Consider the following 26,307-nt stretch of genomic DNA (forward strand, 5'->3'; position numbering starts at 1 on the left):
GGACAAGGGGCTGGTGTGTGCTGAGCAGGTGGGCGGGGACAGTCAGGTGATGGGACAAGTTTTAGGGGCTTCTGATGGACAGGTCGAGAAAACGTCAATGAAAGAACTTGAGGAAGTGGCTGGACAGGCAGTTACCCCGACTTGGGTCTTGGAAGGGACTTTTTGAAATGCAAGGCAACATCCGGCTTGACTCAAACATCGCTTTCCTAACATAGTAAAACAAAACGTAACAAGTAAATATATAATAATAAATGTACTGAATTGTTACTGATTAAAATCATGACATCCGATACCAAAATCGGCCCGTTGTCACCGATAACAGATCCAGCTATTAGAGTGAGTATAGAAACGATAACCAATATTAATATCGGTGCATCTCTAGTTCTTAAAACTGACTGTATCATTGGTAATATATCCATCAACACACATGTATTTACTTGCGCATAGAGGATATTGTCATTATTTAACTTTTTTTCTCGTTTATTTATTTATTTTTACAAATAACATCCTAAATACTTAGCAATTTATGATAAATGACTGTTTATAGAGGCACAAACCAGCTGAAAATGAAGGTGTTTTTTGCTTTCAACGTGTTTTGGTTTGGTGTCACCTTATTTGAGCACGACATGAAGACTAATATTGGCTCAGTAAATCGGTCTTCCTCCACTTGTCAGCCTGTTCTGGAGGTGACAGAGCTGCCAGTGTTGAGCCCTCCCACAGCGGAGGCTCGCCTCGGTGCAGCTGGGGCTTGTCTGGATGGCCTTGTCACAGTGTGAACATCATGCTACCAAACACATTTCCTCAACAGGAATATTTCCTTTTGTTCGGAATGTAGGACAAGGAAGGGAGGGAAACAAAAAGATAAGGTCTCACAATACTGTCCTGTTCCTGCTGAACAGAACACACGGCGAATTCAGTTTATACCTCAAGCTACACAATACATTAACATTTAGCACTGGCTGCATAGATATGAGGCTATTTTTATAGATGCAGATGTCGAGGATAAACCTTCCCTAATTTATGTTTAGCCGCCATTTTATTTGCAGAAAAGCTTTCACCCTGCTTTCTGAAGCTGACATACACCAGTGGTGGAGAAGAAAGGGTCTTTCAAAAGGGCTAAAGAGCACACACTTATGCGTTGCTGAAATGCCAAATCCCAACATGACAAAAGCATGTGCGTACGCAAGAATCGCCATTTAGGGATGGCCACACTGAAAGCAGCTCCAGCACTTTAACCCCTCTACAAAAGGCTTTAAGAGTAAAAACTTTTTATTCTGTATCGCCCATGTCATCAAACGCATAATTATCAACAGTGATCTAATATTGGAGCCGACTTCAGCAGGATGAGGTAAGCTTCAGCGTAGGAGTGAAAGCCTGGGGGGGGGGGATCAGACGGTTGATGCCTCCGGCTGGATGAAGAAACTAAATACATGCTCATGTGCGATTTGTTTTACTCCTCACACATGGCTGCTACATGCTCAAGAAGGGCATCGAGGCGATGACACGGTTGAATGGGTTGTGTGTCCGAGTAAATAAGTGGGGTGACTTCACCCGAGCGCCTCGCCTTCGATACGACAAATATAAAACAGAAAGAGTGTGTTGCAAACAAAATTAAGACAATGTTCACATTTTGACAAAGTGAAAAAGAAGGCCGAATTAGCTATTTTAAGTTCCTGTTTGCAATTTCACCCGACACAAGTAAAACCCAAACAGTAAAGCTGCAGGTCATGAAACCAAAACAATGTGCAGGGAAATAGTTTAGTAACTGCATGTGCCTCCGGGGTGATCATTCATTCTCGTGACAACTTTCACAGTACTTGTACTCGTTCTATCCATCGTTTAAATCCATATTTGTCCAAAATGTCATCACTTTAAATTGTCACAGTCATTCTTGATAAAAAACTAGTTTCGAGAGGCCACAGAGACTTTTGACCACCACATTTGAATCAGTTCAGTCTTGAGAGCAGGTGTATATCCACACCAAATTTGAAGAAATTTGCTCAAGGCCTTCCTAAGATATCGTGTTCACAAAAATGTGACGGGCAAGAGGTCACAGTCGCCTTGACCTTCAACCACAAAAATCTTTTCAGTTGGTCCTTGAGTCCTGGTGGATGCCTGGTGCCATTTTGAAGCAAAAAATCCTTCCGTGTTTTCCTGAGATATTACAAGAATGGACAGGACGGGCGGACAGTCAACCCAAACACATGATGCCTCCAGCCACGGCTGAAGCCTACAGACGCAAAGAAATATCACTTAGAGTGGCTTTAAAGTAGGTAAGAAGATTATTTTGAAAGTTTCGCCGCAGATTTGAAAGATTACGTTGATTAAAGTCTCTGCTTAAACGTCTGATTGACGTCAGGGGCGAACCTCCATCAAATTGGAGGAGGAGCAGCGTGGCGGGTCAATATTTGAGTCATCTAAAAGGCCAAACATGGCGAACATATAGATCGGCCCGACCCCCGGTTGGTTTGCAGTGGAGCGTGAGCAGCAGCATCCGAGCTTCGGCTCCATCCTGCAGTGCCTCAGAGGGAGTTTCTGGGCACTCTGCCACCTGTCAGAGGGGAGAAAACACAGCCAGTGTTCCTCCTCAGCATCCCAGTTTTCCTGGACTTCATGACCGAGACGGCAGAATCTGTCACTGCCGCTGCCTCCTGCGGGACAGGGTGCTCTTTACCCAGTAGACCTGTAGTGCTCGCTGACCACTCACATGCTTTATTTAGATGTGGGACGGCATGTTGGAGAATATGTCTGTGGGATCGCATCGTGTTGGTTCAGAGTATAGAAAGAGGAGGAAGAAGCAGAAGTAGTATGTGCACACTAAAACTTTACCACAGAGGACATAAAAAAAACTAAATGAATTCATTCTTATTTGGGGTTTCGAACACATTCTGTCCCCCGAAGAAGAAGAAGAAGGAGAAGAAGAAGAAGAAGAAGAAGAAGAAGAAGAAGAAGAAGAAGAAGAAGAAGAAGAAGAAGAAGAAGGTTGTCGTGTACCTTTTGGAGTATGTGTGTAAACAGCTGATACCTCCCGACAAATAACCAGACCCACTGGTCCCCTTGACGCCCTGTCGACGCCCCGCCACAGACAGACCAGAGACCCGCCCCCCTCCACCTTACAACCACCAACCAGAAAGTAACAAGATGCCCTCCCTCAACCTCAACCTGCCCTGATCGCGACAGAAAACAACGGCGTGACCAAGGCACGGTAGGCCGAGTCCACGGAGAGAAATAACCACCGCGGGATAAAAATAGTCTCCGCTCGCTGGCCGACCTGGACTTCTCAACAGAAGACCATGTTGACAGATGTTGAGCAGAGCTCTGCTGTGGTGGGTGTTGCTGGTTCAGACCCTACTACCAAATGTTCCAAAAACATACTTAATCCACGTATGTACAAATGTACCTTTATGGACCGAAGAGGCCTGTATGTGTACTCAAGGTGCAATAATAAAGATTTTTACTGTACAGCGGAGCACTGGGACCATAATACACCTACCGGCCGGGTGCCTTTTTCGCGGAGCTCCAGACACGCCCTGCTTCAAAATACATTCGCGTGTGTCGAGCACTTCATTATGTATTTATTTTCTAGGCTTATTTCTTGTTAACGATTGTGACTCGAGGACAGAGAAGCTAATTGTGAATTTGTTTTCTGACCGATAGCCGACGCTCGTAAACCAATCATTAACCAATTACCATGCACGATTATTGCCTCGCGTGCAGGGGAGCTGAGGTTGAAGCGCTAACAAGCCGCCCAGGTTCAATCCATCACGCGGCCCCAGATGCAGATTATATACGCAATGGCGGCTGCTGATTCCCCAGTTCACCCCACCAGAAGAGTTAGCAGCCACTTTCCCAGTGAGTTTCCACCACATCAATTAGTTCAGCTGCGAGGTCGTCAGTGAAGAAGACATGAAGCTTGCAATTTGCCACAACTGCAAGTCTGAAAGAACATTTTGGAAAAAGCTAACTTAATTGGACACTTATTATGTAATTAATTCCCACGCATGCTGCTCAGAGTGATGGCAGTGACCCGAGCGCAGCCCTGCTTATAGCCGAGCTGACTGCCTTTGTGACGGAGATCGAGATGATTTGCATTACGACGCTTTCAAGCTCTGCTCACTAAACATGAATATTGAGCGAATCTAAATTATAACGCTGCCATTATGTGTTTGAATGTAATCTGTAAAATAAACTTTGTAGTTGTTTGAAGGAGAGGTTTTCGCTGCAATGTATAATCGAGATTAGAGAGGGAATTATGAGCTGTTTAACTTCCTAACACTAGCTGGTTTGTCATGTAGTGTCATGTATCATTGTAATATTTCATTAAAACTATGAATTTTCTTTTTCATTAAAGCAATTCAATCATGAATTATTTTCTAATCATTTAAATTGTTTGTTTTATGCAAACTACTGGAACTATAGATGATAATAACAAAGTAAAAATATATATTATTTAGAGTTTGTGACGGTTTTTTACAGACTTTAGGAAGTTAGTCAGAAGCTTTGCTGTCAATTATAATTTAATTTTTCTTTTTTTTCGTTTTTTTACATCTTTTTACGTAAAAACTGCTCAGTTATACTTTCAAACACATCACATCACCTTCTGTCCATATTATGCTATGCATTTCACAAAAAACATGTATGTTATTGTATGTATTTAATATAACGAAGCATCAAAACATAAATCCTGATAACGGCTCCATTATCCTTGTCAACATGTACAGGAAGCTGATGTGCAGCATGGACCACCAAAGCGTGAAGGAATCCCATCTCAGTTTCGGTCAGTCATGCCCCGCCGACTGATCTGCACGGGTGGTCCACCACCAAAGCCCTATTTCCAGCGAGAAAAAAAACCCTTACAAGCCGCTGGAAGCCGTGCCAGACGTCGACTGATGTTTCTGCGGTTTCTTGGTCAGCTGATAAAAGTTCATACTTCACTTTGAATACATAAAAGCAGCAGTTGTACCGTACGTGTGACAGTTTACAATAATCATCGTGATCATGGTGCGTTTGCTTTTAAAGCCGGAGCATCTCGAGACTAGTTATTCATTTTTCAGCTCTTTGAACTAAACACAGTGTCGATGCTAAAAAAAAAGGTAAACCAAGGGTAATTCCTCTATGAATAAAATAGTGTTATATTGATATACAGACAGAGACTCACCGACAACAGGTATATTTACTGAAAGGTGTGGAGCGCATTTATATTTAGAGCAGCAGCAGACCAAATCAGGAACAAGGAGAGAGGCACAAAGAACCATAGAATGGCAGGCATTGTGCAGCGAGAGAAAACAAGTTGGGAATATTTAGAGGAAGTGCTAAATATAGGACAGATGACCAGCCACTCGCTATATTTGTCCCCACATCTAAGTTAGGCTGTTCCTGCGAGTGTTTGTGGTTTCGGGGAGTGAGTGTTGGTTTCGGTAAGGGCGCCGACTGAAACTGTGACACTGTTTGCACACACTCATCGCCATCACGATGACAAAGGCCGACTGCTAAAAGCTACCAGCCCTGCAGCCAAATGCGTAGCCAGCATGTCAGGAGAGAAGACTGTGTGAATCAACGGTCATGGACTTGGACTACAATTCTATTTAATCCAAATAAGATTATCATACCTGCCGGCATAAGGAATGACATCTTCTTAGCGTGAATACAGTTTCTGAACTAAAATAATTCATGTTTTAGGTTTTCTGCGCCTGGATTCATGTAATGACGTGACAATTCTCCAGCACGAAACTGGACTCTCCCCACGAACCTGATGATGTCAGAGCAGGTTCTCTAGTTCCTGGTTGGGTCATATAAAAGCACAAACTACAAAGATATCTACTTCATCAATCGGCATAAAACAAAACAGGAACAGCAATCAAACAGCCAGGAGAGAGCTGCAACGGTTAGTTGATTACCGACAGAGTCGATAGAAAGATCATCTGCAGCTGTTTTGCTAATCGCTTTAGTGAAAATTGCCAAACATTTATTAGTTCCAGCTATTAAAATGTGCCAATTTGCTGCTTTTCTTTGTCACTTTGTCAACTTTTGGTCGAATGAAACAAGCGGTTTGAATACATCTCAGAGGGCTGCGGGAAATTACTGACAAAAGAAATCCCCAAAAGCAGCAGCGCCAAACTACAATATTGAAAATGAAGGATATCAGGACAATGTGAAAGATGTGATAACAATGAATCTTTCAAATACGTTTTATACTTTTGCTTGATTGGATTCCTTCCGAAATATCAACATGTATCTCGACATGTATCCCTTTTTAATTTAACACTGAACCGCAAATTCCCACCTCAAGGTTCACTTCTCAGCCTTTCTCTTGAAACATTCGACTGCACCACAAACTCCTCAGCTGTCATAGGGATCGTGGCGCTAATGAGCGGACACTGAGTTGGAATTATTCCATGATCAAGCATTCCCTTTTGTGCTTAACTTAGACTTGTGAACGAGAAAGCTGCCAAATTTACACGTCGGCAGCTCCTTATCCAGGAGAACTGAGCAAAGTCCATCTGCTGATGAGCGATGCTGCAAAAGAGCTGCAGAAGACGCTGATAAGTTCCCTCCGGGTGGGTTTGTACTGTTTGAGGTGTTGTGACTTGGCCGTTCAGTTCTACAAATCAAATTAAACAATGTACAGTGGTTTGGCCATCGCACCAAGAGACCCGGCTGAGGTCGAGAGGCCATAAGTATGTTGAAATCCAAATCACCACCAGTGAGAGTCCATCAGAGAATGAAAACCAGGGAGAAAAGTTGAATCCAGACGCTAATGGAAGCCAGTGAATAGCTGAAAATGACCACATGCAAAGTCTTGAACGCGTGCGGCCGGCAATAACTCTGCATGGTGTTATATAACTCAGATGGATCAATACTAACACTGTTGAGCCTGATGCATCTGGCCGGGCTGTGCGCTGGGTTAAGCAGGATACAGAGTAGAAAAAAAAAAGTACATCCCAACCTGATTTTGTTTCAAGCAACCAAAATAAAGCACGTCAATTCCTGTGGAAAACGCGTCTCGGATACAACCCTTCCAAATACAATGAATCCCCCCCCGCCCCTACTCTCCTTTGAGCTGTAAATGCGAACCAATCTGCTTGGATATCAAGGTGATGTAATGCAGGGAGAGAGCAACCATATGTTCTCTTATTTCACCAACAGTGAATCAACAGACAAGGACCAGGCGGCGTGCCAAAGAGGCTTCGTGTCCGAGAAGCTCTCAAACACGGAGAGACACGGAGAAGCTGGTGTGACAGTTCACATTTTGACGTACGCTCACGATGCAAAGCGATGATACTTATTTCTACCTGTAGGTACCAGCTGAGTCGGCAGTAGCGATCTACCGCCGGTGCGGTCCCCTTTATCACTGGAGGATAATGGACATCGGATCTACTGTGGGACACGTCCAGACAAATAGACACGAGTGTTGTTACATAACAAAAGGGCCAGCGGTGGAGCGCCACATAGCCGTCTCTGCGCAGAGAGAACCCGTCCTTGATCGACAATGACAATGTCAACAGGGACAAGCAGAGGACATGGACAGGACAAAGGACAGGGCAGAGGGCATTAGTGGATAGGACAGAGGACAGGACAGATGTTTGGATAGAGGACAGGACAGTGGATAGGACTTAGGGCAGGACAGAGTATAGGACAGAGGACAGGACAGAGGACATTAATGGATAGGACAGAGATTTTTGGGCAGATGTTTGGACAGAGGACAGGACAGAGAATAGGACAGAGGGTATGACAGAGGATAGGACCGAGGGTAAGACAGAGGATAGGAAAGAGGATAGGACAGAGAATAGGACAGCGAATAGGACAGATGGTAGGACAGAGGGTAGGACAGAGGATAGGACAGAGAATAGGACAGAGGATAGGACAGAAGGCAGGACAGAGGATAGGACTGAGGATAGGACAGAGGGTAGGACAGAGGGTAGGAGAGTAAGACAGAGGGTAGGACAAAGGGTAGGATAGAGGATAGGATTGAGGATAGGACTGAGGATAGGACAGAGGGTAGGACAAAGGGTAGGATAGAGGGAAGGTGGGGAAATGTGAGTGTGGCGTTGAGGTCAGTGTGAGTCACTCGGTCTGTTTCCTTGCATTTAAAAACTACTTTGCACCTCAGAGAGTGCTTTATAAATGCAATGTTGTGTGTGTGTCCTCACTACATTAAAGCCGCTACAATCAATATTTAATGGATGAGAATTGTTTTGTGAAACAAGTCACTCGGGACACGAAACCACAGAATTATCACCTGACTCTGCCGTTCCCCTCCGGAGTTTCTTCACGAGTATCTTTCAGTGTTCAGAACCGATGTTTTATTGCCGCCGCTCCACTGGGACAAACGTGAGGATTTGCTTTCTTTCTGTGCCTCATATAACTATAAATATAGATTTGGGTTTTGGACTTGCCAGGCTTATTGACAAGATAAACGATCTAAAAAAAAATCAACAGGTTGGTCATTAATGAAAATAATAGATTAATACCAGTGTACCATGAGAGAAATATCAGTGTGAAAAAGTTTATTTAAAAAAATCTGGACAATTTAATGTAAAATTGTGTAACAGGTTAAAATGATTAAGACGTTATTTTTTTGTACCACAGACATTTTTCACAATAAAAGCACCAATGTCACTACTAATAACACTTATTGCTCATCAAGTCAAGTTACAAGTTCTTCTAGAGAGCCGTCACACACACAACCAGGAGAGGTTTACAACGCAGCCATTATTAATGTCAGTTACACCCCGTACATGACAAAATGTCAAGTGATCTCAATGAAGCCTGTGATATTTCTATCAATAATCCGAATATGTAGGATAATCGTGTATCAAACTACTACTACTACTCTTGAAACATTGAATGAATCACACGAGTCGAGAGAGCATGGGGGCATCCTTGGACATGAATGTGGGCACATCTTGTGGCTAAGTAAGTGTGTGCGTGCCCACGTGTGTGTGTGTGTGTGTGTGTGTGTGTGTGTGTGTCCACTAGGTGATTTGTGAATGAGAACTGCAGCTGACAGGCCTTCTGCCCAACAGGCTGCTCTCTCCACGGGGGTCCCAGAAACCAGAGGCCCTTCCACCTTGCAGAGCAACCCAAGCTGGGTCCATACGCTCGCCTGCAGGGTCACTGACAGCGTCCAACCCCTTCCAGCAGAGGGCTGCAGCTCGGCCAAGGGCCTAACAACTCGCAGCGAGTGCGCACATGCTCTGATTCCCATACACCTCTACACGCACGCGCGCACACACACACACACACACACACACACACACCATGTAAACACGACACTTAACACCCGAGCATACGGTGTCCACGAAGCGCACGTGCAAGCTTTTCTGCCAACATGTTTCCCCGTGCGCTTGTGCACGGGGAAGCAACTGCGTAGGCGAGGATGTAAACACACACACACACACACACACACACACGTAAGCCAGTGTATCCTTTCATTAACAAGGATGAGAGTCAATTTCCGCTCCCGTCGTCTTAGGCCGGTAGCCGGCGGGGAGGAAATCTGTTCGCTCGCGGCAGTTTTGACATTAAAGCTTGTGTCTCTGCTGCCGGGGGAAGTCCTGATGATTGATGACCGGGGCCACCCGAGGGTCCCCCTGCTGCATGACTCGCTGGAATGTCGGCGGCCCTTATCTACGCGAGGATGTATGCGCGTGTGCACTACACGTCCTCACTCGCATGGGGAGTGCCGGTTACATGACACATCTTAAATCATAAGCGCGAGATTCTGCGCAAGCACTCGATGATTTATTACCGCTGTAGTCGCTTACAGTTAAAAAAAATTCTATTTTCCAGGTTTTGGAAGGCAAGAGCGTGGAGTTTGATGATGTATTGCACTGGGAGGAGATTTGTTCCTATAGGAGTAATGCAAGTTCAGCGTTATGTACAGTAACCACTGTAGGTAATTTCATACTTCCTATTTAAACTCCAGTGGAAGGTCAGAATTCATGTTGTGATGTCTTGAACTGGCTTCTTTTTAAAAGAGGGAAACGCGGCTGCGTTCCCATGTTGCTGTGTCTACGTGCCAATGGGGACAACCATTTTTTTTAAATTGACCCAGTGTGGAGGGAGAACGCTGCAAACCTTCTGGGCAACTCCAACGTGCACTAGAAAAAGATTGTTTTTGCCACTGAACGGCTCAGATTGTTACGATTAGTTTCCGTAAGGTCGCTACAGAGATTATTGCCAAGTATGTTTATACATACAAGGAAGTTGTCTTAACCTTTTGCTCTGATCCAAAATAAAGTTAAATATGTTCCGGGCCAGATTCCTATACTTTGACTGTTTATTTGTGCATCCCCCCCACAATCTACCAACGTCCGAAAACTGTACTCAACCATGTGACGAGCACTTCATTTTAAGGCACAATGACCCCGTAAGGTATCTCAAAAATGCATGACTTTTGGTAACACACATTGTACATGTCGGCTCAAGTGACCCAAAAGATTGACCGGAGGACACCGAGCCGAAATATCCAAGCGTTTAACAATAAATTAAATGATGTGTCTTCTGCATTTCCTGTCATCAAGACATTCACTGTGTCCTCAAAGGGGTCAGAAGGTTATGAAGGACCACTTTTTCCTCCTGGGTAAATATATATAGTTCTGCTCTTCCACCGAGAAGACCGTTGACTCGATGTTTTAATAAGGTTCAGATTGTGCGTCTCTCCGCGTGATACGGGACAACATCTGTGAAGCTCTCGAAGTGCCCTCACACTTCACCTGCGACCAAGGACACTATAATGATGGACAGGTGAGGGATGAGGCACCTCCATAAGAACGGGCTGCATGAATATCAATGTTGTCCTCTCCGGCTCCGCCGCCCTTGGCTGAACAGAGGGACCTTTGACAGGATTTTTTTTTTTTTAAACACACGAGTGTATGCCATTTCATAATGTAAAAGCACGCTGTGGGACCTCAGGACGCACTCTGAGACCCCGCACACCGCACACGTGTTTACCATACCACCGCGGTGTGTGTGTTATGAGCCGGTGCCGGGTCAACTCTTTAAGGCTCTTGGTTGCCTTTTGGGCCGGGCTGCTCATGTCCAGTGTCAAGAAACTTTTTACAAATTTCCTTTTGCAAACATTTCAATCACTTATTGATATAAAACGATAGTGATTAAACCTGTATCCAATCAACAAGATTGTATAAAACACTTTCAGTGTCAAAAAAAACACACTCTGGCAATGCAGAAGAGTTGGGAATATCCTAAGTTCTAGTCTCTAGTCTGGGTCAAGCGGCCAAAAAAGCACAACACAAACCATTGAATTGTACAATTCCCATCATGCAACTTAATAACATCTTGTGTCAAACCCTCCTAAATGACATCATCTCCTTTTTGAGCCATGCAGGAAGCGTTTCATAAAGGTTGAGTCTTTACTCTGAGCGCAAGTAAACTGATTATATTGAGGAGAATTGTTAAAAAGACAAATGTTTAAGTCAAAGAAGGAAATCTGTGCTTCAAATAGATGCATGAGGTCAATGTCGTGGCGACCTGCCGGCCCGCAACAACCACAAACGACAGTGGCTGCCTCCTGTTCGCCCTCTGGTCGGGTGATTGATGCCGGTACCGAGCATCAAACCCGACCGCTGGAACACCGAGTCGTGGATTGTTATGTTCCCTGTGCGTCCGTCCGTCCGTCCGTCCGTCCGTCCGCCCCCCACTGAGGTGAAGGACAACTCTGGGCAGCGAAAGAAAAAGGATAATAAACAACCACAGTCACAGACACCGGCTTTTCCACGGAGACTTTGTGGAAAGAAATTCCCTGATGAGGATGCAGGTCGACTAAGGAAAGCCAAACATCTGACCCCCTTCACGACAGCAGGACAACCTGAGAGAGAACCTCGGGGTTCTAGTTAAAGGATGAAAGAGCGGCACACACCATGACTTTACTGTAACGCACCGATAGAGTCATCGCTTCACTCTGGCCTGAGTCATGACATCTTTGTATGATGTACAACAACATATTTGCTCATTATTCTTGACGCGACACCTCTCTTGTTTTAACGAGATGCTTTTCTCGTGACGACAGCACATGTTTCGCAATATGTGGTAGGACTGCGCTCACAGGCGTGTACCGAATATGTTGTGTGAAACGTGAACAAGCTGAAAATTATCATCATCAGAACAATTTATCTTTTAGTCAATCGACAGAAAATGAATCAAAGGAGCTTTGATCATCAATTAACATTTAAATAATCGCAATATTGCAATAATAAACGCAACAAATGTGAAATACTTGCTGCATCCAGCGTCTGTGTTTGCTGCTTTTGTCTGCTCTATGCTATTGTGTATTAACTGTTTGTCAGCATGCTATTTTTTTCAGATTTTAAAGATTTGAATACAAATAATGATAAATAGGTTAATATATAATGAAAACAATTATCATCTGCAGATTTTGTTCTCCCTCCTCAGCTGCTATCATAACAATAGACATCATCTTATTGATCCAATATCGAATATACACAGACAGATATCACTCCACTTTGTGCCCAGAAATGTTGTGAGCCTTTTGGAGAATTGACATATTCTAAATCTTGTTATAAACCAATCACATTCACACGGAGGGAATGAGAAATGCCTTGTTGTACAGCGTTGTTTTTGCAGCAGAGCAATGTTGCCAGCCTCCGCTGTCCTCAGATGCCCTCTAATCCAGCAGGCATCGTTGCAACGAGGAGTGTTTTAGGGCTGCAGAGTTGATCCAGTACAGTAGGTCATTTTCTTGCTCTATGAATGCACATCAATATGCATATTCTGTGTGTTTTTGTATTTCAAAAGGGGGTAGAAATAGTAAAAACACAAGGGTTGCCGAAATCCACATAACATGGGATGTTAAAGCTTATCCACTTGGCCACTACACTGACATACAAATCAGCCCAGCAATTTAAGCTCAGTTGTGATTATGTAATATTATCGGAGATTTGATCCTGAGGCCAAAAAAAAAAATCAAAAAAAAAATGAAAAGAAATCCGCCCCAAACGATACTGTTTCTCTCACGCATGATGTCATGTTGGATTCCTTGCAAGCAGGTTATGCAGAAACCATCTCCGAGCAGCAGGAAGGCATTATGCAGGCAGCGAGCAGCCGATGGGGTTCGTTTGCTGTTGCATGTGGGAGACGGAAACGCCAAATTCCCTTAAATGAATCACCAATTTTAATCTAAATACGCTCTCAGTAAGATATTCATATGAAAGAACATGAATGATAGCCTTTTATAAGCACTGTCTTATTGTTCATTCGGCATTCATAAACTCAGTGAATATAAACCTTTGGTTTTGGTTTCTCACTCACAAGGCTCTGCTACGACAAGCACTGGACACAATACTGCTGGATTGAAATAAATTAGGGGGGGGGAAATAAGTGCTAGTTGGTGGGCCGAAATTTGTATTTCATCTACCGAAAATACCAATAGTTGATAAAACACCATATTCTCAACGGGACATGCGCACTATACAGACGAATTAATACAATATATTAAGAAGTACCAGATTTTTTTGAATGGAGGTTGGTTTTTTTTTGGTTTTTTTTGCTACACATTTACGCAACGGAACACGCTGTCGAATCAAAACAGCCAAAACCAATTATGATACAACACCCGTGTACATTTGTGGGAGATTGCAAAATGGTGTGACTGGGTAACAACAGGCGGTCGCACCCATGTGTAACAAAGCAACAGTGGCAATACCGGACAATATTGATTCACATTTGGGTTGTTTTTTTTCTTTCTTTCTTCTTCTTCTTCTCCTGCGTAGTAGCATCAGACCGAACCATGCAGTTGTTCTACTACAATCAGCGTCAAGCTGACGGGAATAACAAAGCCTTCAAATAAAGTGGCACCGCATCTCACACACACACACACGCACAAAAACGACCATAATCTACTCTAAAATCTTATAAAATAAATAAAGCTTCATTAACAGGGTTCCGCTCTCTACGGCGACACGACTACTTTAACATCTCATCAGCTGCTCTAAACTAGCAACGTGCGCACTCTGTCTATTTCACTCCACGAGGCAAATTCAAGACGTTTATTTTGAAGATGACATCACCTCACTTCCGGTCTCGTTATGTCCCATTCTGGCTGACTTGCCGCAGCTTTCAACCACCACCACCACCACCACCTCCTCCTCCTCTTCTTCCACCTCCTCCCTCTCTCAGACAATGAATGAAGCCAGTTTTGGGAATGGACAAGCCCAGGACCTGTCCAGGTAGCTGAACACCCTCAACTAACACGCTACACAAATAATTCAGTACACACAGGACACCACTCCTTCTTGGCTCTGGTCACGCTGTCTATCTTAACGTTAGCTACCTTTATCTTACCATCCCGGACATATAGCGACAATAAAAAACATGCAGAATAATAACACCCGTCCTGCCACACCATGTGAAACCTAACAATGACACAAAGCGACACAAATATATTGTACTATTTACAGCAACTCACTGACACCATGAATGCACATCACATTACCTGCAGGATGCTTCAACTTCACTTCTCTGCGGTGCGACCACGGGCTGGCGAGCTGCGTCAAGTCAGCCGACGTTCGTCTCGAACAACACCGGAAGTCACCAGACGTGGCTTTCAAAATAAAAGCAAATAGGCGCGTGCGTTGGGGCGTTGACAACAACAAAAAGCGCAACTGAAGTACATGCCTGCCTTTGAAACTATTATGCTGCTTCATATTATATTGTAAATAACTGTACATGCAACCATTGTCTATCAGAGCTTCACCTGGTGCGTCGTGTTTAATAGCGATATGATGTATTTTTTCACCGGAAATAACTATCTATATTTACTGTAGCGAGCTTGATAGTGCAATGCTACTGGCATGTTCAGCAACACCTCATACAGATACAGTCATTAAGCTAATTTACCATAATACCTCCAGCTGCTGATATCTGGTTGGATGTATGTATTATTTTGATTTGATTCGTATCAGATTTATCTTAGTTGTTACCTTTTAAAACAACGTGGGTCGTCCAGTACGGATAATCGATAAAAAATACAACATGGTCCAGATGATGCTGGCAGCTGGACGGAAAGTTGATGCTGCAATTTGCCAATACTCTCACGTCATCGTTGTCAACGCGTGGTAAACAGAAAACAGAGCATTTCCGGGCACAACTTTTTCAACAAAAGCCAGCGAGCGTGGCTACGTAGCAATGAGGCATTTGGGGTCAATAAAAAATAACGTAATTCACCGCTAAAAGAATATACTTAACGTTCGCGAGCGTCCTTATGTGCACACAATGAGACATCAATTACGAAATATCTCTAAAGCTATTTATTTTAACTTTATATATCGTAATAATGGCCACGAATCACATGAAAATTAAAAGGCATGGAAGAGTTCAAAACTTGTCAATTTTGTGATATTTCTGTGCCCTTAATCTGAAAATAAAACCTGGGTTTGTGTGCGTCTTATTCCGGTTAGCTTGACAGTGCGAACACCCCGCCACAGCTGGAGCGCGAGACACACACGCTGCTGCTGCCTGAAAGCCCACGCGCAGACCCCGCCCCCTTACATGAGTATTGGAAATACATATTTGCGTAAATTCAGGTTTAACAGATATACATGTAATTGCTTTAGTAATTTATACATTTGACTGTGATTATTATTTTTATTTTATGCACACAGAATTGCACTTAGTATGGGGAAGTCTAAAGGGTTTTTGGAGCACTAAAATGGAAACCCCAAAAATAAAACGTGAAAGTAGCACAAGGGTCATACAATCTGATCTCGTTTTTAATGTGGTCACATCAGTCATCTTTTTTTTCCAACACGTATTTGAATAAGCATTTTATCGACTTGAATAGTAGAAGACGTACAATCTTCTAAGACAGCTACGAAAGTAGTTCAAGCCCGAAACTGAATCGTCTCACTAGGCTGAGTTCACGAAGTAAGAAGTGTACCATGGATATGGTGCATGATACATGTCATACGACGATGGTAAAGATGTAACCCCCTTCAAGCGGGGAATTCGAGAAAAACTTTTTTTTTAAATATTGAAAAAAAAATTCATTACACAAATAAATTATGGAAGCCTATTTTTGCCACAAACATTATAGGATAAAAAGTCATAATTATGAGATAAGCCATAAATATTATATTTAAAAAGTCCTTATGAGATAAAAAGTCATTGAGGTTTAAAAAAAAGAAGTTATGAGATTAAAAAAAGTCATTATAAAATAAAAAGTCATGAGATTTAAAAAGTCATTATGAGATTACAAAATCGAAATTATGAGATAAAAAGTTAAAATTATGATATAAAAAGAAATTATTATGAGATAAGATTCATTATGAGATAAGTCGAAATTCTGAGATATTCATAAATATGAGATAAAAAAGTCAAAATGATGAATAGTAAGTGCGCATGCGCTGCTTGTGCTGTCTTCACTTGTCTCATCATCCCCTCTCCGGTCCAAACATGCAAACCATGCGAGCGGAACTGTTGAGGTTTTAGCTCAACAGATAATAACGTTGCTTTTAATGGAGCTGCTGCTGTGTTTCTCAAAGGGGGCGACCGCTACCACTGACTGCACATAGCCCTTTAATCAAGAAGTGGTGTCATCACAGCCGCTTGTCCGACTAACGCTAATGCAGCGTGTTGTAAAGTAACGCACATATTGTAACTGTGCAGCGAGTTGTGCTCTGTCGTTTAGACAGGTGCTTTGCGGTGGAAAGTGCTTTAGCGCGATAGCATTGAGATAGAGAGTGAAGAACAGCAGTGAGGCTCAAGCATAGTGGAGCGACCCTTGGTCAGGAAAGCTACAAGACGTAATCTTGCTCATTGTGTGGTTCATTCGGGGATAGTGCACATGCTACTGTGAGCCGCAGGCAAAATGCAAAACAAGCAAGGGAAAGTCAAAAGTGTCAAATCCGTTTAGGACTGTGTGGGCAGAAATGTACGCCGTAATGTTGCGGGTGTAGCGTCGGAGAAGCCGGTCATTTGTCGTTCTTCCTCAACACAAGACATGAGTGAATATTTTTGAAGTACAATGAAGTGTTCAACCCTACTCCCCATGCTGATCTTGTGATAGGGGAGAAACACACTCCCTCTACATTACTTGCCAAGTGTGTGTGTGTGCGTGTGTGTGTGTGCGTGTGTGTGTGTGTGTGTGTGTCTAGGGAATCCTGCATCGAAGGAACACAATAAATCACATTTTAGCAGGATCATGTGATGAATGGAGGGAGGGCAGAGTGAAGCGTTTGGAGATCCCTGCTGCACACTTCATGACATTGTGTTTTTGCTGTTTCTGAAGAGAACATGTACCAACTCACAAAAGTGGACTGTATGAAAAGAAAGGGTCATATATATATATATATATATATATATATATATATATATATATATATATATATATATATATATATATATATATATATATATATTCCAACACATGTCTAAATAGATTCTACATTATGAAATCCAGTTTACACACACAGAGTCTAATTCGATGTACCGCAGCGCCATCTACAGGACAGAAGCATTGCCTACACTCTGATTGAAGACATAGATTGTCAACTTTATTGATTCAAATGAAAAAGTGAACACATAGAATATTGAGGACTGAACATCAAAAAACTGTCCTTGTGTGCAAATAACAAAAGGCACTTTATTTTCGGCAAAGCTGTGTTATAAAAAAAAAAGCATCATAAAAATGTGTGCGACACCTTTCCATGACATCGAACTAATTTAGAGGGAACGATGAATAGAAAAAGCATTAACTACTGAATTGAATGTAGTGAAACGAATACAAAACATCAACTCCCCAAAGGGATCATTTAAGTTTCATTTGGTCTTTTTCCAAAAAAAGGCACAGTGCTCTTAATTTAAATGTTTGTAACAGTGAAAGATATTAAATGACCTGAGGTGGAATAACCTTGAATGTGTGATTTAAACTTGACTCCAAAAAATGCATGTTTCTTAAAAACTGCAAGTTTCAACTCGAGGTGAACAAATCAACAAATCAACAAATCAACACACAGGCAAAAAAAGCAATGTCCTCAGGTTAATTAAGAACAAAGCACATTAGTTTGATTATTTGATGTCAATTGTGGAGTTGTAAGCGCAATATAATCAACTTGAAGCTTAAGCTATCTATCTTTTTTAAAGGCTTTAAGTCACAAGTTGAAAGGCTTCCCCCGTTTACGTTCTAGCTGAAGTCTCTGTCGGAGCACACGAGCGGAGCCACCAGGGTCCAGAGGTAAAGCGCCAGGGCGCACCAGCTTGAGACGATCTTCACCCACACGGCCGGCATGGTGCTCTGCATGACCTGGTACTCGGTGTCGGGCCTGACGAGCCGGAAAAAGAATTTAAGAGGAGTCGTGTTGCAGAGTGCTCAGCGTCTCCGATGGAGCAATACATAAAGACATCATTTCAAACCGATACTTACATGTACCAGTTGGTGAGAGTCATCATGATGTAGAGGGAAGCCAGACAGAGGCTGAAGTGGAAGAAGGAGTAGTCGTAGGTGACCGCCTCCTCCTCGTTGTCCACTGCCCGCCGGATGCCGTCCTCCCCCGTCGCGGACTCGTAGTCGGCGGTCAGACCATGGACCTCCTCGGTGCGCATCAGCTTGTTCACCTGAGAGTTGTTGGAGGAGCGGATGCTGCGGCGGGTGAGAGCACAGGATGGCATGTTGACATACACCGAAAGGACAACACCTGTAGTCATCATGTATGACTAACCTAAAAGAGCTTCTGGTTATCTCTAAATAGCAGCGGTTACAGTACAATACCTGGCGAAAAGAGTACAGAACAAGAAGATGGTCAATCCCACGATGCTCTGAGCGTCCCACCACTGGGTGCTCGCAGGGGCCTCGGTGGGCCCAGCATGTCCTGGTGCCGGAGTTGCGCTAACTGGCTGGCCCAAACTCAACAGGCTGGGGTTGCACTCCCGGTCTGAGGGCGGAAACACAGAAAACAACAGTTAAAAAGGGCATGTTTTTTTCTCTCTCTCTCTCTCTCTCTCTTTTTTTAAGTCCTTCCCAAAGTCTCAAAGTTCTGGATAAAAACGTCTTGTGACTCACTGGGGTTGTTGGTCATGGCAGACCAGGTGATGTACATGGTGTAAAGGGAGATGAAGGAGGCCTGGAGGAGGCCTGAGGTGGGCTGAGCCTCCTGTGGCGACATCGCATGGCACAAGTTAGAAAATACAAGACAGTGTCGGTGAAACAAAACTCCCGTCAACACTCAGACTTGCTAAAAAAAGGTCAAAAGGACAAACATAAATTCCTTATTAGCTTGTCTTCTGGATTAAGCATCAAATAAAAGTTGTACTCATTTCTTACTAATATAGATAGATAGATAGATAGATAGATAGATAGATAGATAGATAGATAGATAGATAGATAGATAGATAGATAGATAGATGTGCAGAGGGCTAACATAGCATACATACATCACTGATAAGAGTATTATACATAGTCAGTGTATTATATACAATGGATAATGAGGGCACATGTATCAACATTTAGTAGCTTCAGCCCATAGATTTATTTATATGTCATATTAATATCGGTCTTCTTATTACCTGAACTTTGGGCAGAATGGCCACAATGGACACAATGATGCAGAATATGAAGTTGAGGCTGATGAAGACCTTGTGCTCGGTGCAGTCGTCAGGTTTGGTATAAAACACGTAGAAAAGCACAACAGCGGAGAAAGCAAAGGCGTAGAAGAAGATGGTAAAGGTCAGCAGAGCTGCGAGGAAAAACAGGAGCGAAGAGTGGCATCGTTAAGCAAACAAGCATGACACGCGACTCAAATGTTTCCTTTTCCTTCTGAGATACTGCTTTGAAACTTCATATGCGTGCGTTCGTTGCCGTACAAATTCTATCCGGTCCGTTCAAACCTACCTGCATACCAGCCTTTGGAGTTTCCGATTTCCGCCTTCTCCAGCCAGTTCTGGTTCCAGGAATGGACGAAGTCCACCAGCAGAATGAGCTGGATGAGGATGAATAGGAAAGAGCCCACCATGCCGAAGTAATACCACACTGAGGCCAGACAGAAAAAACATTCAGGACAGTTGGTTTATTAGTTCTGCTTGTTATATATAAACGGATGCTTCTATCATTTATGAACATCAGAACAAACGTTTTAAAGTGTTAGAAATCTGAGCGAGCATTCGATGCCAGCTTTCAGTACTTAGTTCAGTTTCCGAGCCCATAATTTTACTTGAGAGTCTGAATGTGTGTGAGCTGCTGGATGGTTTACATGTATAGAAACACGGCAATAAATAAACCAAAATTACTAATGAGTTACTAATAAGACGCCTGAACTCCACACCTGTATTAAAGGCGCCATCTGGAATGAAGAACGCTCCCACTGTGATGCCAACCAGCAACAGGAACTTGAAGAACCAGAAACTAAAGGGGAAAAAAAGTTATTCTAAGTATGCACAGAACAAGGGCGTTAACGTTCTGTTGAAATACTATCTTTTGTGTGCAGTTCCCATGTTTGGCCAGCAGAGTGCAGCAGGCCTGCGTCACACAGGACTGTGGTCCTGAGGCTGCAGAGAAGAGTACCAACCCGTTTTGGATGGAGGCACGGGGGTCCCTGCTGCTGCGCACTCGGATCATGATGACGAAGAAGAGGAAGAAGAAGCAGGCCAGGGCGAAGCACATGCGGTACACCGACTTGTAGCCAACAATGATGTCACAGTTCACCTTGTTTTCTATGCCAGGTATGGACGTGCCCCCGAGGCAGAAGCCTGGAATCTGACAGTGCGAAGCAAACATAAGGAAATAATTGGTGGGCATCAGAGAAGGATTTAACTGGGTCAACTGGAATGTTTTTAAAAAAAATAATAAACCCATAATCCAAGCATGCTTTCCCAGCTGCTCTACGGTATCGCTGTTGCTGGGTTACAGCCTTATGAAACAAATTTTAATTATTTTCCTTTTTTTCCCCTTAAAATGGGAAAGAACAAGTAGGTAGAGAAAAAAAGCAAAGATATATGGACCTTATGAAACTATTAAAAATGTGCTTGATGCGGCAGCCTAGTGGACCATTAAAATGAATCAGATCTTACGTACCCGTTTAAGATGCTCCTCCATGCCTGGGAGAATCATGATGATGGACACCAGAGTCCCGAGCAGCAGCAGGAAGGAGAAGGCCAGCCGGCTCACCGTGGAGTTGTATGTTGACGGGCAGCATGATGACAGGATGCAGGAGGCCGACCCGCACAAGCAGGACGCCTGGAGAAGAGAAGAGGGAGAGAATTAGCTGGGCATTCATTCAGATTCATATTTCATGAAACTCAGAGACAGGGCTCTGGGGTGTGGGATAATCAGGGTAATGCATGCATGGCTTGCAATGACGGCGGTTGGGACAAAAAAAATTAAAAATAAACTGAACAAATGACACTGTCTGCTGTCAAGACGCCTATCGTTCTCCATCTGCACGCTTCCACGGAGGCAGTAATCAGGCCTGTGATTAGAGCTGCCATCATAACAAATCCCTCTGTCTCTCATCCAGACACTGTTAACTGGATCGCCGAGGATTCCAGCATGATTCAGATGCAGGCTGCTGAGAGCTGTGTGATGCACTGAGGCGGAGACTGGAGCGGCGAGCGGCCATCCTTCACTACATACGAGTACGCACCAGAGTACACAGGCCTTTGGTGTAAACATTGCAGCCATGGTTCAGACTAAAAGAACTCAAGAGGAATACAACACATATGTTAAAGCAAAACTAGTTTTTTTAACAAAAGTGATTCACTGCCACTTTATCCCCTTAGCATTCAATTACAGAAAATGTTAAGGGGATACAAAAAAATGTCGAAATGAAAACAAACCTCTAGAAATTGATCTAAGTTGCATGTGCCTGCCGGTTGGCAATTTCACAGCTGTGCAACTCTTTTGGGCATCTTACATTAGTGGCCTTAATGAACTGTGATATTGTAGCCAGTGTCTTGGATATTGTATCCTTCCCCTGTTGTGTTCCTGGTAATAACCTTAATGTGCATCACGCAGCTTTTTACTGTAAATTGACTTAAGAAGCAATTAGATTTCCCAGATATGAGTGTTTTTGATCTAACACTTGTGAACTTGCATCTGCAACTTGTAAAACAGTGTTTCCAAAAACATTATTTCAATCAAATTATCAACAAACGTGAAATAATGAACGGTTTCAAGAGGTTAATGCTTTTTTTGCACAATCTGTAGTTTGTATCCACAAGTCAAGTTTCATTGGCGTCTAAATAAAGAAAATCTCAAATAAATAAACTGTGATTCTGTGTAGAAAAAGAAGAAAACAATACAGGAAATTACACAAATAGCATTAAATATGAATCAAAACAATGAATATAATGATTATTTTGAGCAAAACTCGGATATTTGAAATAAAAATAGACTGAGATGAGAAAGATAAACCAAACGCCCTGAAACAAAAGGGGCGTGGTCGAGAGTCTGCGAGAAACCCGGAAATGGCGCATTTTCCTAAACACCAACAGACCAACAGACAGCGTTTTATTTTGTTCATATTACTTATTGACCGTATCCATTCCAACACATTAACAAACGAGCCACCAAGAAAACTGTAAATCAGGTCAAACTGACAACAACAAAAAGTGCTCTCACACTAAAAAGAACCCGTCGATTTACTTTCAGTTTCACGTAATTTTGATTGAAAAGAAAAACTTCACAAAAGTCGGTCTCAAAGCTATCCCAAGTAGGCCGGTCGACATTAACTTGCTACTAACGTTATTTAACTAACTGTATTCACACATACGTCTGCAGTAAAGCGGGTTTCCATATCACTACGAAATGGTTTCTTAGCTAAACGAAGCACTGCTCAATTAGTCAATAAATGTCGTGAAATACTCGCGTTGGGTCCATGAAGAAACACCACTGATAACTGATAAATGTGTACTTACACAACTGGCAAGGGAACCCAGTGCCAAACAAGCACCCATGTTGACTCAGTTTAATTCACAATTCGGACAGGAGTCGTGAGATCTTAAAAAGTTCAGGAAGAAACTCAGACAAAATGGCGATGTCAAGTAACCTCATTAAACGAGAAGAAACAGGAAACCAGTTTGTTATATTCAAAATAAAAGCTTCCGGGCGTGTGTATTCGCACGTCATTTAAATCATGCGCACATCAGGGGCATATTATATTATTTATGTTAATGTATCTATGTATTGTGATGGTAGATGTACTTCAGGACCATAATGGATCCGTCGAGTGAAATGTGGTGTTGCTGTATTCTGAGATTACGATCTCAATTTTATTTTGAAGGCAGATACAATGCACTTGTACTTCCGACACTGTCGTGTAAATTTGGGGAATGAAATGGGTCCGAGAAAACGTACACGGACCGAAATGCATCTTCACTGTATTTTGTGCTTAGTGTCAGTATTGATTTAGTGAGTCTTCCCCACAAAAAGGTTGATCAACTCCTCAGTTTTAATGTGTAGAGGAAAAAAATCCAACTATCCAAAAATATCAAATGAGAAATGTATTATATTTCATTTTAAAACCAACAGCAAAAGCAACTCATTTCAAATTAACTACGTTTTAAGGTTTCATTTATTGCCATTAGGTGTTATTTAAACACATTTATTTGTGTTGCTTTTGCATGACAAATTATTTGCTCCTAAATTGCAGCTGTTGTAAGGAATGTTTAGTGCAATAATATTGTAATTTATTTAATATTACACATTTTATTGTTAATATTCTACCTCCACAGAATATGTTTTTCTTTATACAAAACTTTCTTGCTTTTTATTATTCCAAAGCTGAGCAAATGAGGTCTTTGCCATATTCTATATTCTCTGCCAGTAAATGTATTACAGATTCATATAGTCATGTTGGTGGAAGTTGTGATGTTCGCATCAGTAATACATATTTGTATCCAGGGAATCATTGTGAGGGACTTTTGGATTTTATTTCCCTGTTAATAAATTATTATACTCCACAATTCATATGCAAATATTGCACTTTTAAAGCCACTTTATTTATTTTATATCTTCAGTTACCTTGGAGATGTAGAGTCATTAAAGTATAATCAACAAATATCATTATAGGTTAAGATAAAGTTTAATTGGTGTCTTAGTGAATGTACAAAAAGCTCCAATTATAATATATATTTGAAAATCGGCTGTTTTGCAGAGGGATAGTTTGAAGTTCATGTTGTTGCTAATACTGTTGCACTGGAATGTATGTATTTTTACACTGTGGTATTATGATTTTTACTAGTCTAGACTATAGTAATAGTTACTCCAGTCACCTGCGAATAACTGTAGAGTAACAAAGAAGAGGAGAACATTGTAATTTCAAATTACATGAGATGTGCATTTCATTTTAAACCTAATTACAGCATTATAAATCAGATGGACAGCATCAGGTTGATAATAAGGGTACAATGATCTATAAAGGAGCTGATCTTCTTCCACCAATATCTATTCTGTTCTATGATTGCATTAACCACTTGGATTAGTATGTGAGTAGATCATACATCTCCAATGTACACCATGCAAAGAGAGTCAACTTATTTTAGGAGTAGCATACACATATCAAAGCTATAAACAATATTACCCAAATGATACATTAGACCTAATTACATTGCTCCTGCTCAAGGGAAAGCATCGGACAAAGCACAAGTCCATGCACAATAAGGCCATTGAAAAGACATTGTAATTATATTGCCATGTAAGAGCAAATAAGAATAATACTGATTAAGTTTCAGTATAGCAGCAAACAGTTGGTAAACAAGAGTGACAATGAAAGTCAAACAGTGAGTTTAAAGCAACAGGGGCAATCCTCCATCTGCTTGTGTCTGACCTTCAGAGATACAGTGAAGGTGTTCACCCGTGAATAATCACTGCAAAGAAAAAGCTTCTGCGTGCCTTCTTTCCCCCCTGAAGAGTGGCAGCCTTGTAATATATGGGAAAAAAATAAACTGAATCATGGTGCACATGAATGCACTTGTTAATGAGCAGCCTAATGAATTTGATGTTAATCAGATAACAGCTTCATTACATTATGTATTCCTCAAGGGACTAATGGAAGTCACCTCTTCTTCCATTATTGATATTTTCATAATAACCCCAGGACCTTATGATTATGAGGCTGAATACTATGCAATGCGTTCCCTTTGAGTGTACTGTGGCCTGTCGGTGGCAGGAAGTCCTTTGTGGTGTGTTTTTCAGGTGTGTTGGGTTAATTATATACCTTTATTTCACCTCATGTGAGATAAACCAAAAAACATATTGAGGATGTAAAAAATAAAAAACCTGCTGAGTGAAACCATTACAGCCTTTGGTGAAAACGCAGTTGACATTGCTTGAACTGGACCACTGCTTTTCTATTTTTATTGAAGGTGGTAGTATGCAAGGGCCTTAGTTTCATTATACCTGTAATAAGAAGGAGAGAAGGAGATACACAATGAACTATCCTCAGGACTATAATTTAGGACTGTGGACAAATTAATGAGTGATTGGATTCTGTCTAAAGACAAAAGGCGATTCCATGTGTTAATATTTGAATATTTAGACACGGTGCACCCCTTACTAAAAAGACAATGGTACAAACCTTAGAGCAGCAGCGGCAAGACAAAACCTGGACAAGACAGTTGGAGTCACGCAGGAAACTGCACCACTGTGACTTCAAAGTAAAACAAACATTTTGAAAATGTAGCCTATTAGATACAAAAACATTCATGCACCTCCACTTCTACTACAAATGTAACGTATACAGACTACTAACGATAATGCAGTTACTAATATAAAGAAATTGACATTATTAGTTTGACTGTATTAAGGTGAATGGTATTTAAACCTGAAAAAACAGACTTGACCTCCTGTTCATTTTGATTCTATTGTTATTGCCACAACACAGCGAGAGCTTCGGGGCAGTAAAAAAGACATTACTGAGCATTACCAAGATAATTCAAATCCATGCGTAATGCACAGGTCTGAATGTCCGAGTATTATAGCCATCACAGGTAACCTCTTCTTGAACTTATAAACGATTTATATTTTATTTCTGTGAATATCCTGATACCATTAGTTGTTTTATTCCTCCAACGTGTCCCTTAAAGACTAGTAGTCCCCCCCCCCTCCTCTACTCTCAACGGTTCTGCTTTTACTTTGAAAGCCAACTCCGTTCTCATCCGGTGTCCCGCGGCCTCCGTGCGCGCGCCTTGACGCTCCTCCCTGTTGCTGCTCGGAATGAGCGCGCGGTGCTCTGCTGTCGGTGCGGCGTCAGCGCGGTGTAGTCCATCCACGATGCCGCGGGACCAGCGGCGTCAGCTGGAATGAAGCAGTGTGATGCGTCGCACCGGACGGACCCCCTG

General features: G+C 42.3%; 3 protein-coding genes across 4 annotated transcripts in view; 1 reads left to right on the forward strand and 2 right to left on the reverse strand.

The window, feature by feature from the left end:
* hivep3a (HIVEP zinc finger 3a) overlaps nt 1-15,101 on the reverse strand; it is a 32,823-nt gene extending 17,722 nt beyond the window's left edge. Inside the window, exons 1-2 of one of the 2 annotated variants that reach the window (XM_068576257.1) lie at nt 14,961-15,101; nt 14,474-14,581 (exon numbers count right to left, since the gene is read on the reverse strand). The gene's annotated coding sequence lies outside the window, so the exon portion shown is untranslated. The remainder of the gene's footprint in view (nt 1-14,473; nt 14,582-14,960) is intronic. The other variant, XM_068576258.1, reaches the window with a different exon arrangement.
* Nucleotides 15,102-17,509: 2,408 nt separating this feature from the next.
* serinc2 (serine incorporator 2) lies at nt 17,510-23,025 on the reverse strand. Its single transcript, XM_068576260.1, has 10 exons — nt 22,885-23,025; nt 21,044-21,205; nt 20,538-20,725; nt 20,295-20,374; nt 19,865-20,002; nt 19,540-19,709; nt 19,037-19,127; nt 18,746-18,908; nt 18,401-18,616; nt 17,510-18,299 (listed from the first exon to the last, which is right to left on the reverse strand). The coding sequence occupies exons 1-10, from the start codon at nt 22,921-22,923 to the stop codon at nt 18,161-18,163; spliced, it is 1,386 nt and encodes a 461-aa protein (XP_068432361.1). The 5' UTR covers nt 22,924-23,025; the 3' UTR covers nt 17,510-18,160.
* Nucleotides 23,026-26,174: 3,149 nt separating this feature from the next.
* The window catches only part of pkib (protein kinase (cAMP-dependent, catalytic) inhibitor beta), a 24,004-nt gene continuing 23,871 nt past the window's right edge, over nt 26,175-26,307 (forward strand). Inside the window, exon 1 of the mRNA XM_068574936.1 lies at nt 26,175-26,307. This exon is cut by the window's right edge and continues 114 nt beyond it. The gene's annotated coding sequence lies outside the window, so the exon portion shown is untranslated.

The sequence above is a fragment of the Clinocottus analis genome, unplaced genomic scaffold (genome assembly GCF_023055335.1).
Source record: "Clinocottus analis isolate CAN_PGR_092001 unplaced genomic scaffold, fCliAna1.0.p SCAF_14, whole genome shotgun sequence".
NCBI classification, from domain to species: Eukaryota; Metazoa; Chordata; class Actinopteri; order Perciformes; family Cottidae; genus Clinocottus; species Clinocottus analis.

Bases quoted from the DNA above. Each gene is read 5' to 3' on its own strand.
- serinc2 (XM_068576260.1), bottom strand. From the start codon at position 22,923: ATGGGTGCTTGTTTGGCACTGGGTTCCCTTGCCAGTTGT. The intron at 20,726-21,043 runs GTACGTAAGATC...TCGCACTGTCAG, and splicing joins TGGAGGAGCATCTTAAACGG to ATTCCAGGCTTCTGCCTCGG. The intron at 20,375-20,537 runs GTTGGTACTCTT...TTTCCCCTTTAG, and splicing joins CGTGCCTCCATCCAAAACGG to TTTCTGGTTCTTCAAGTTCC.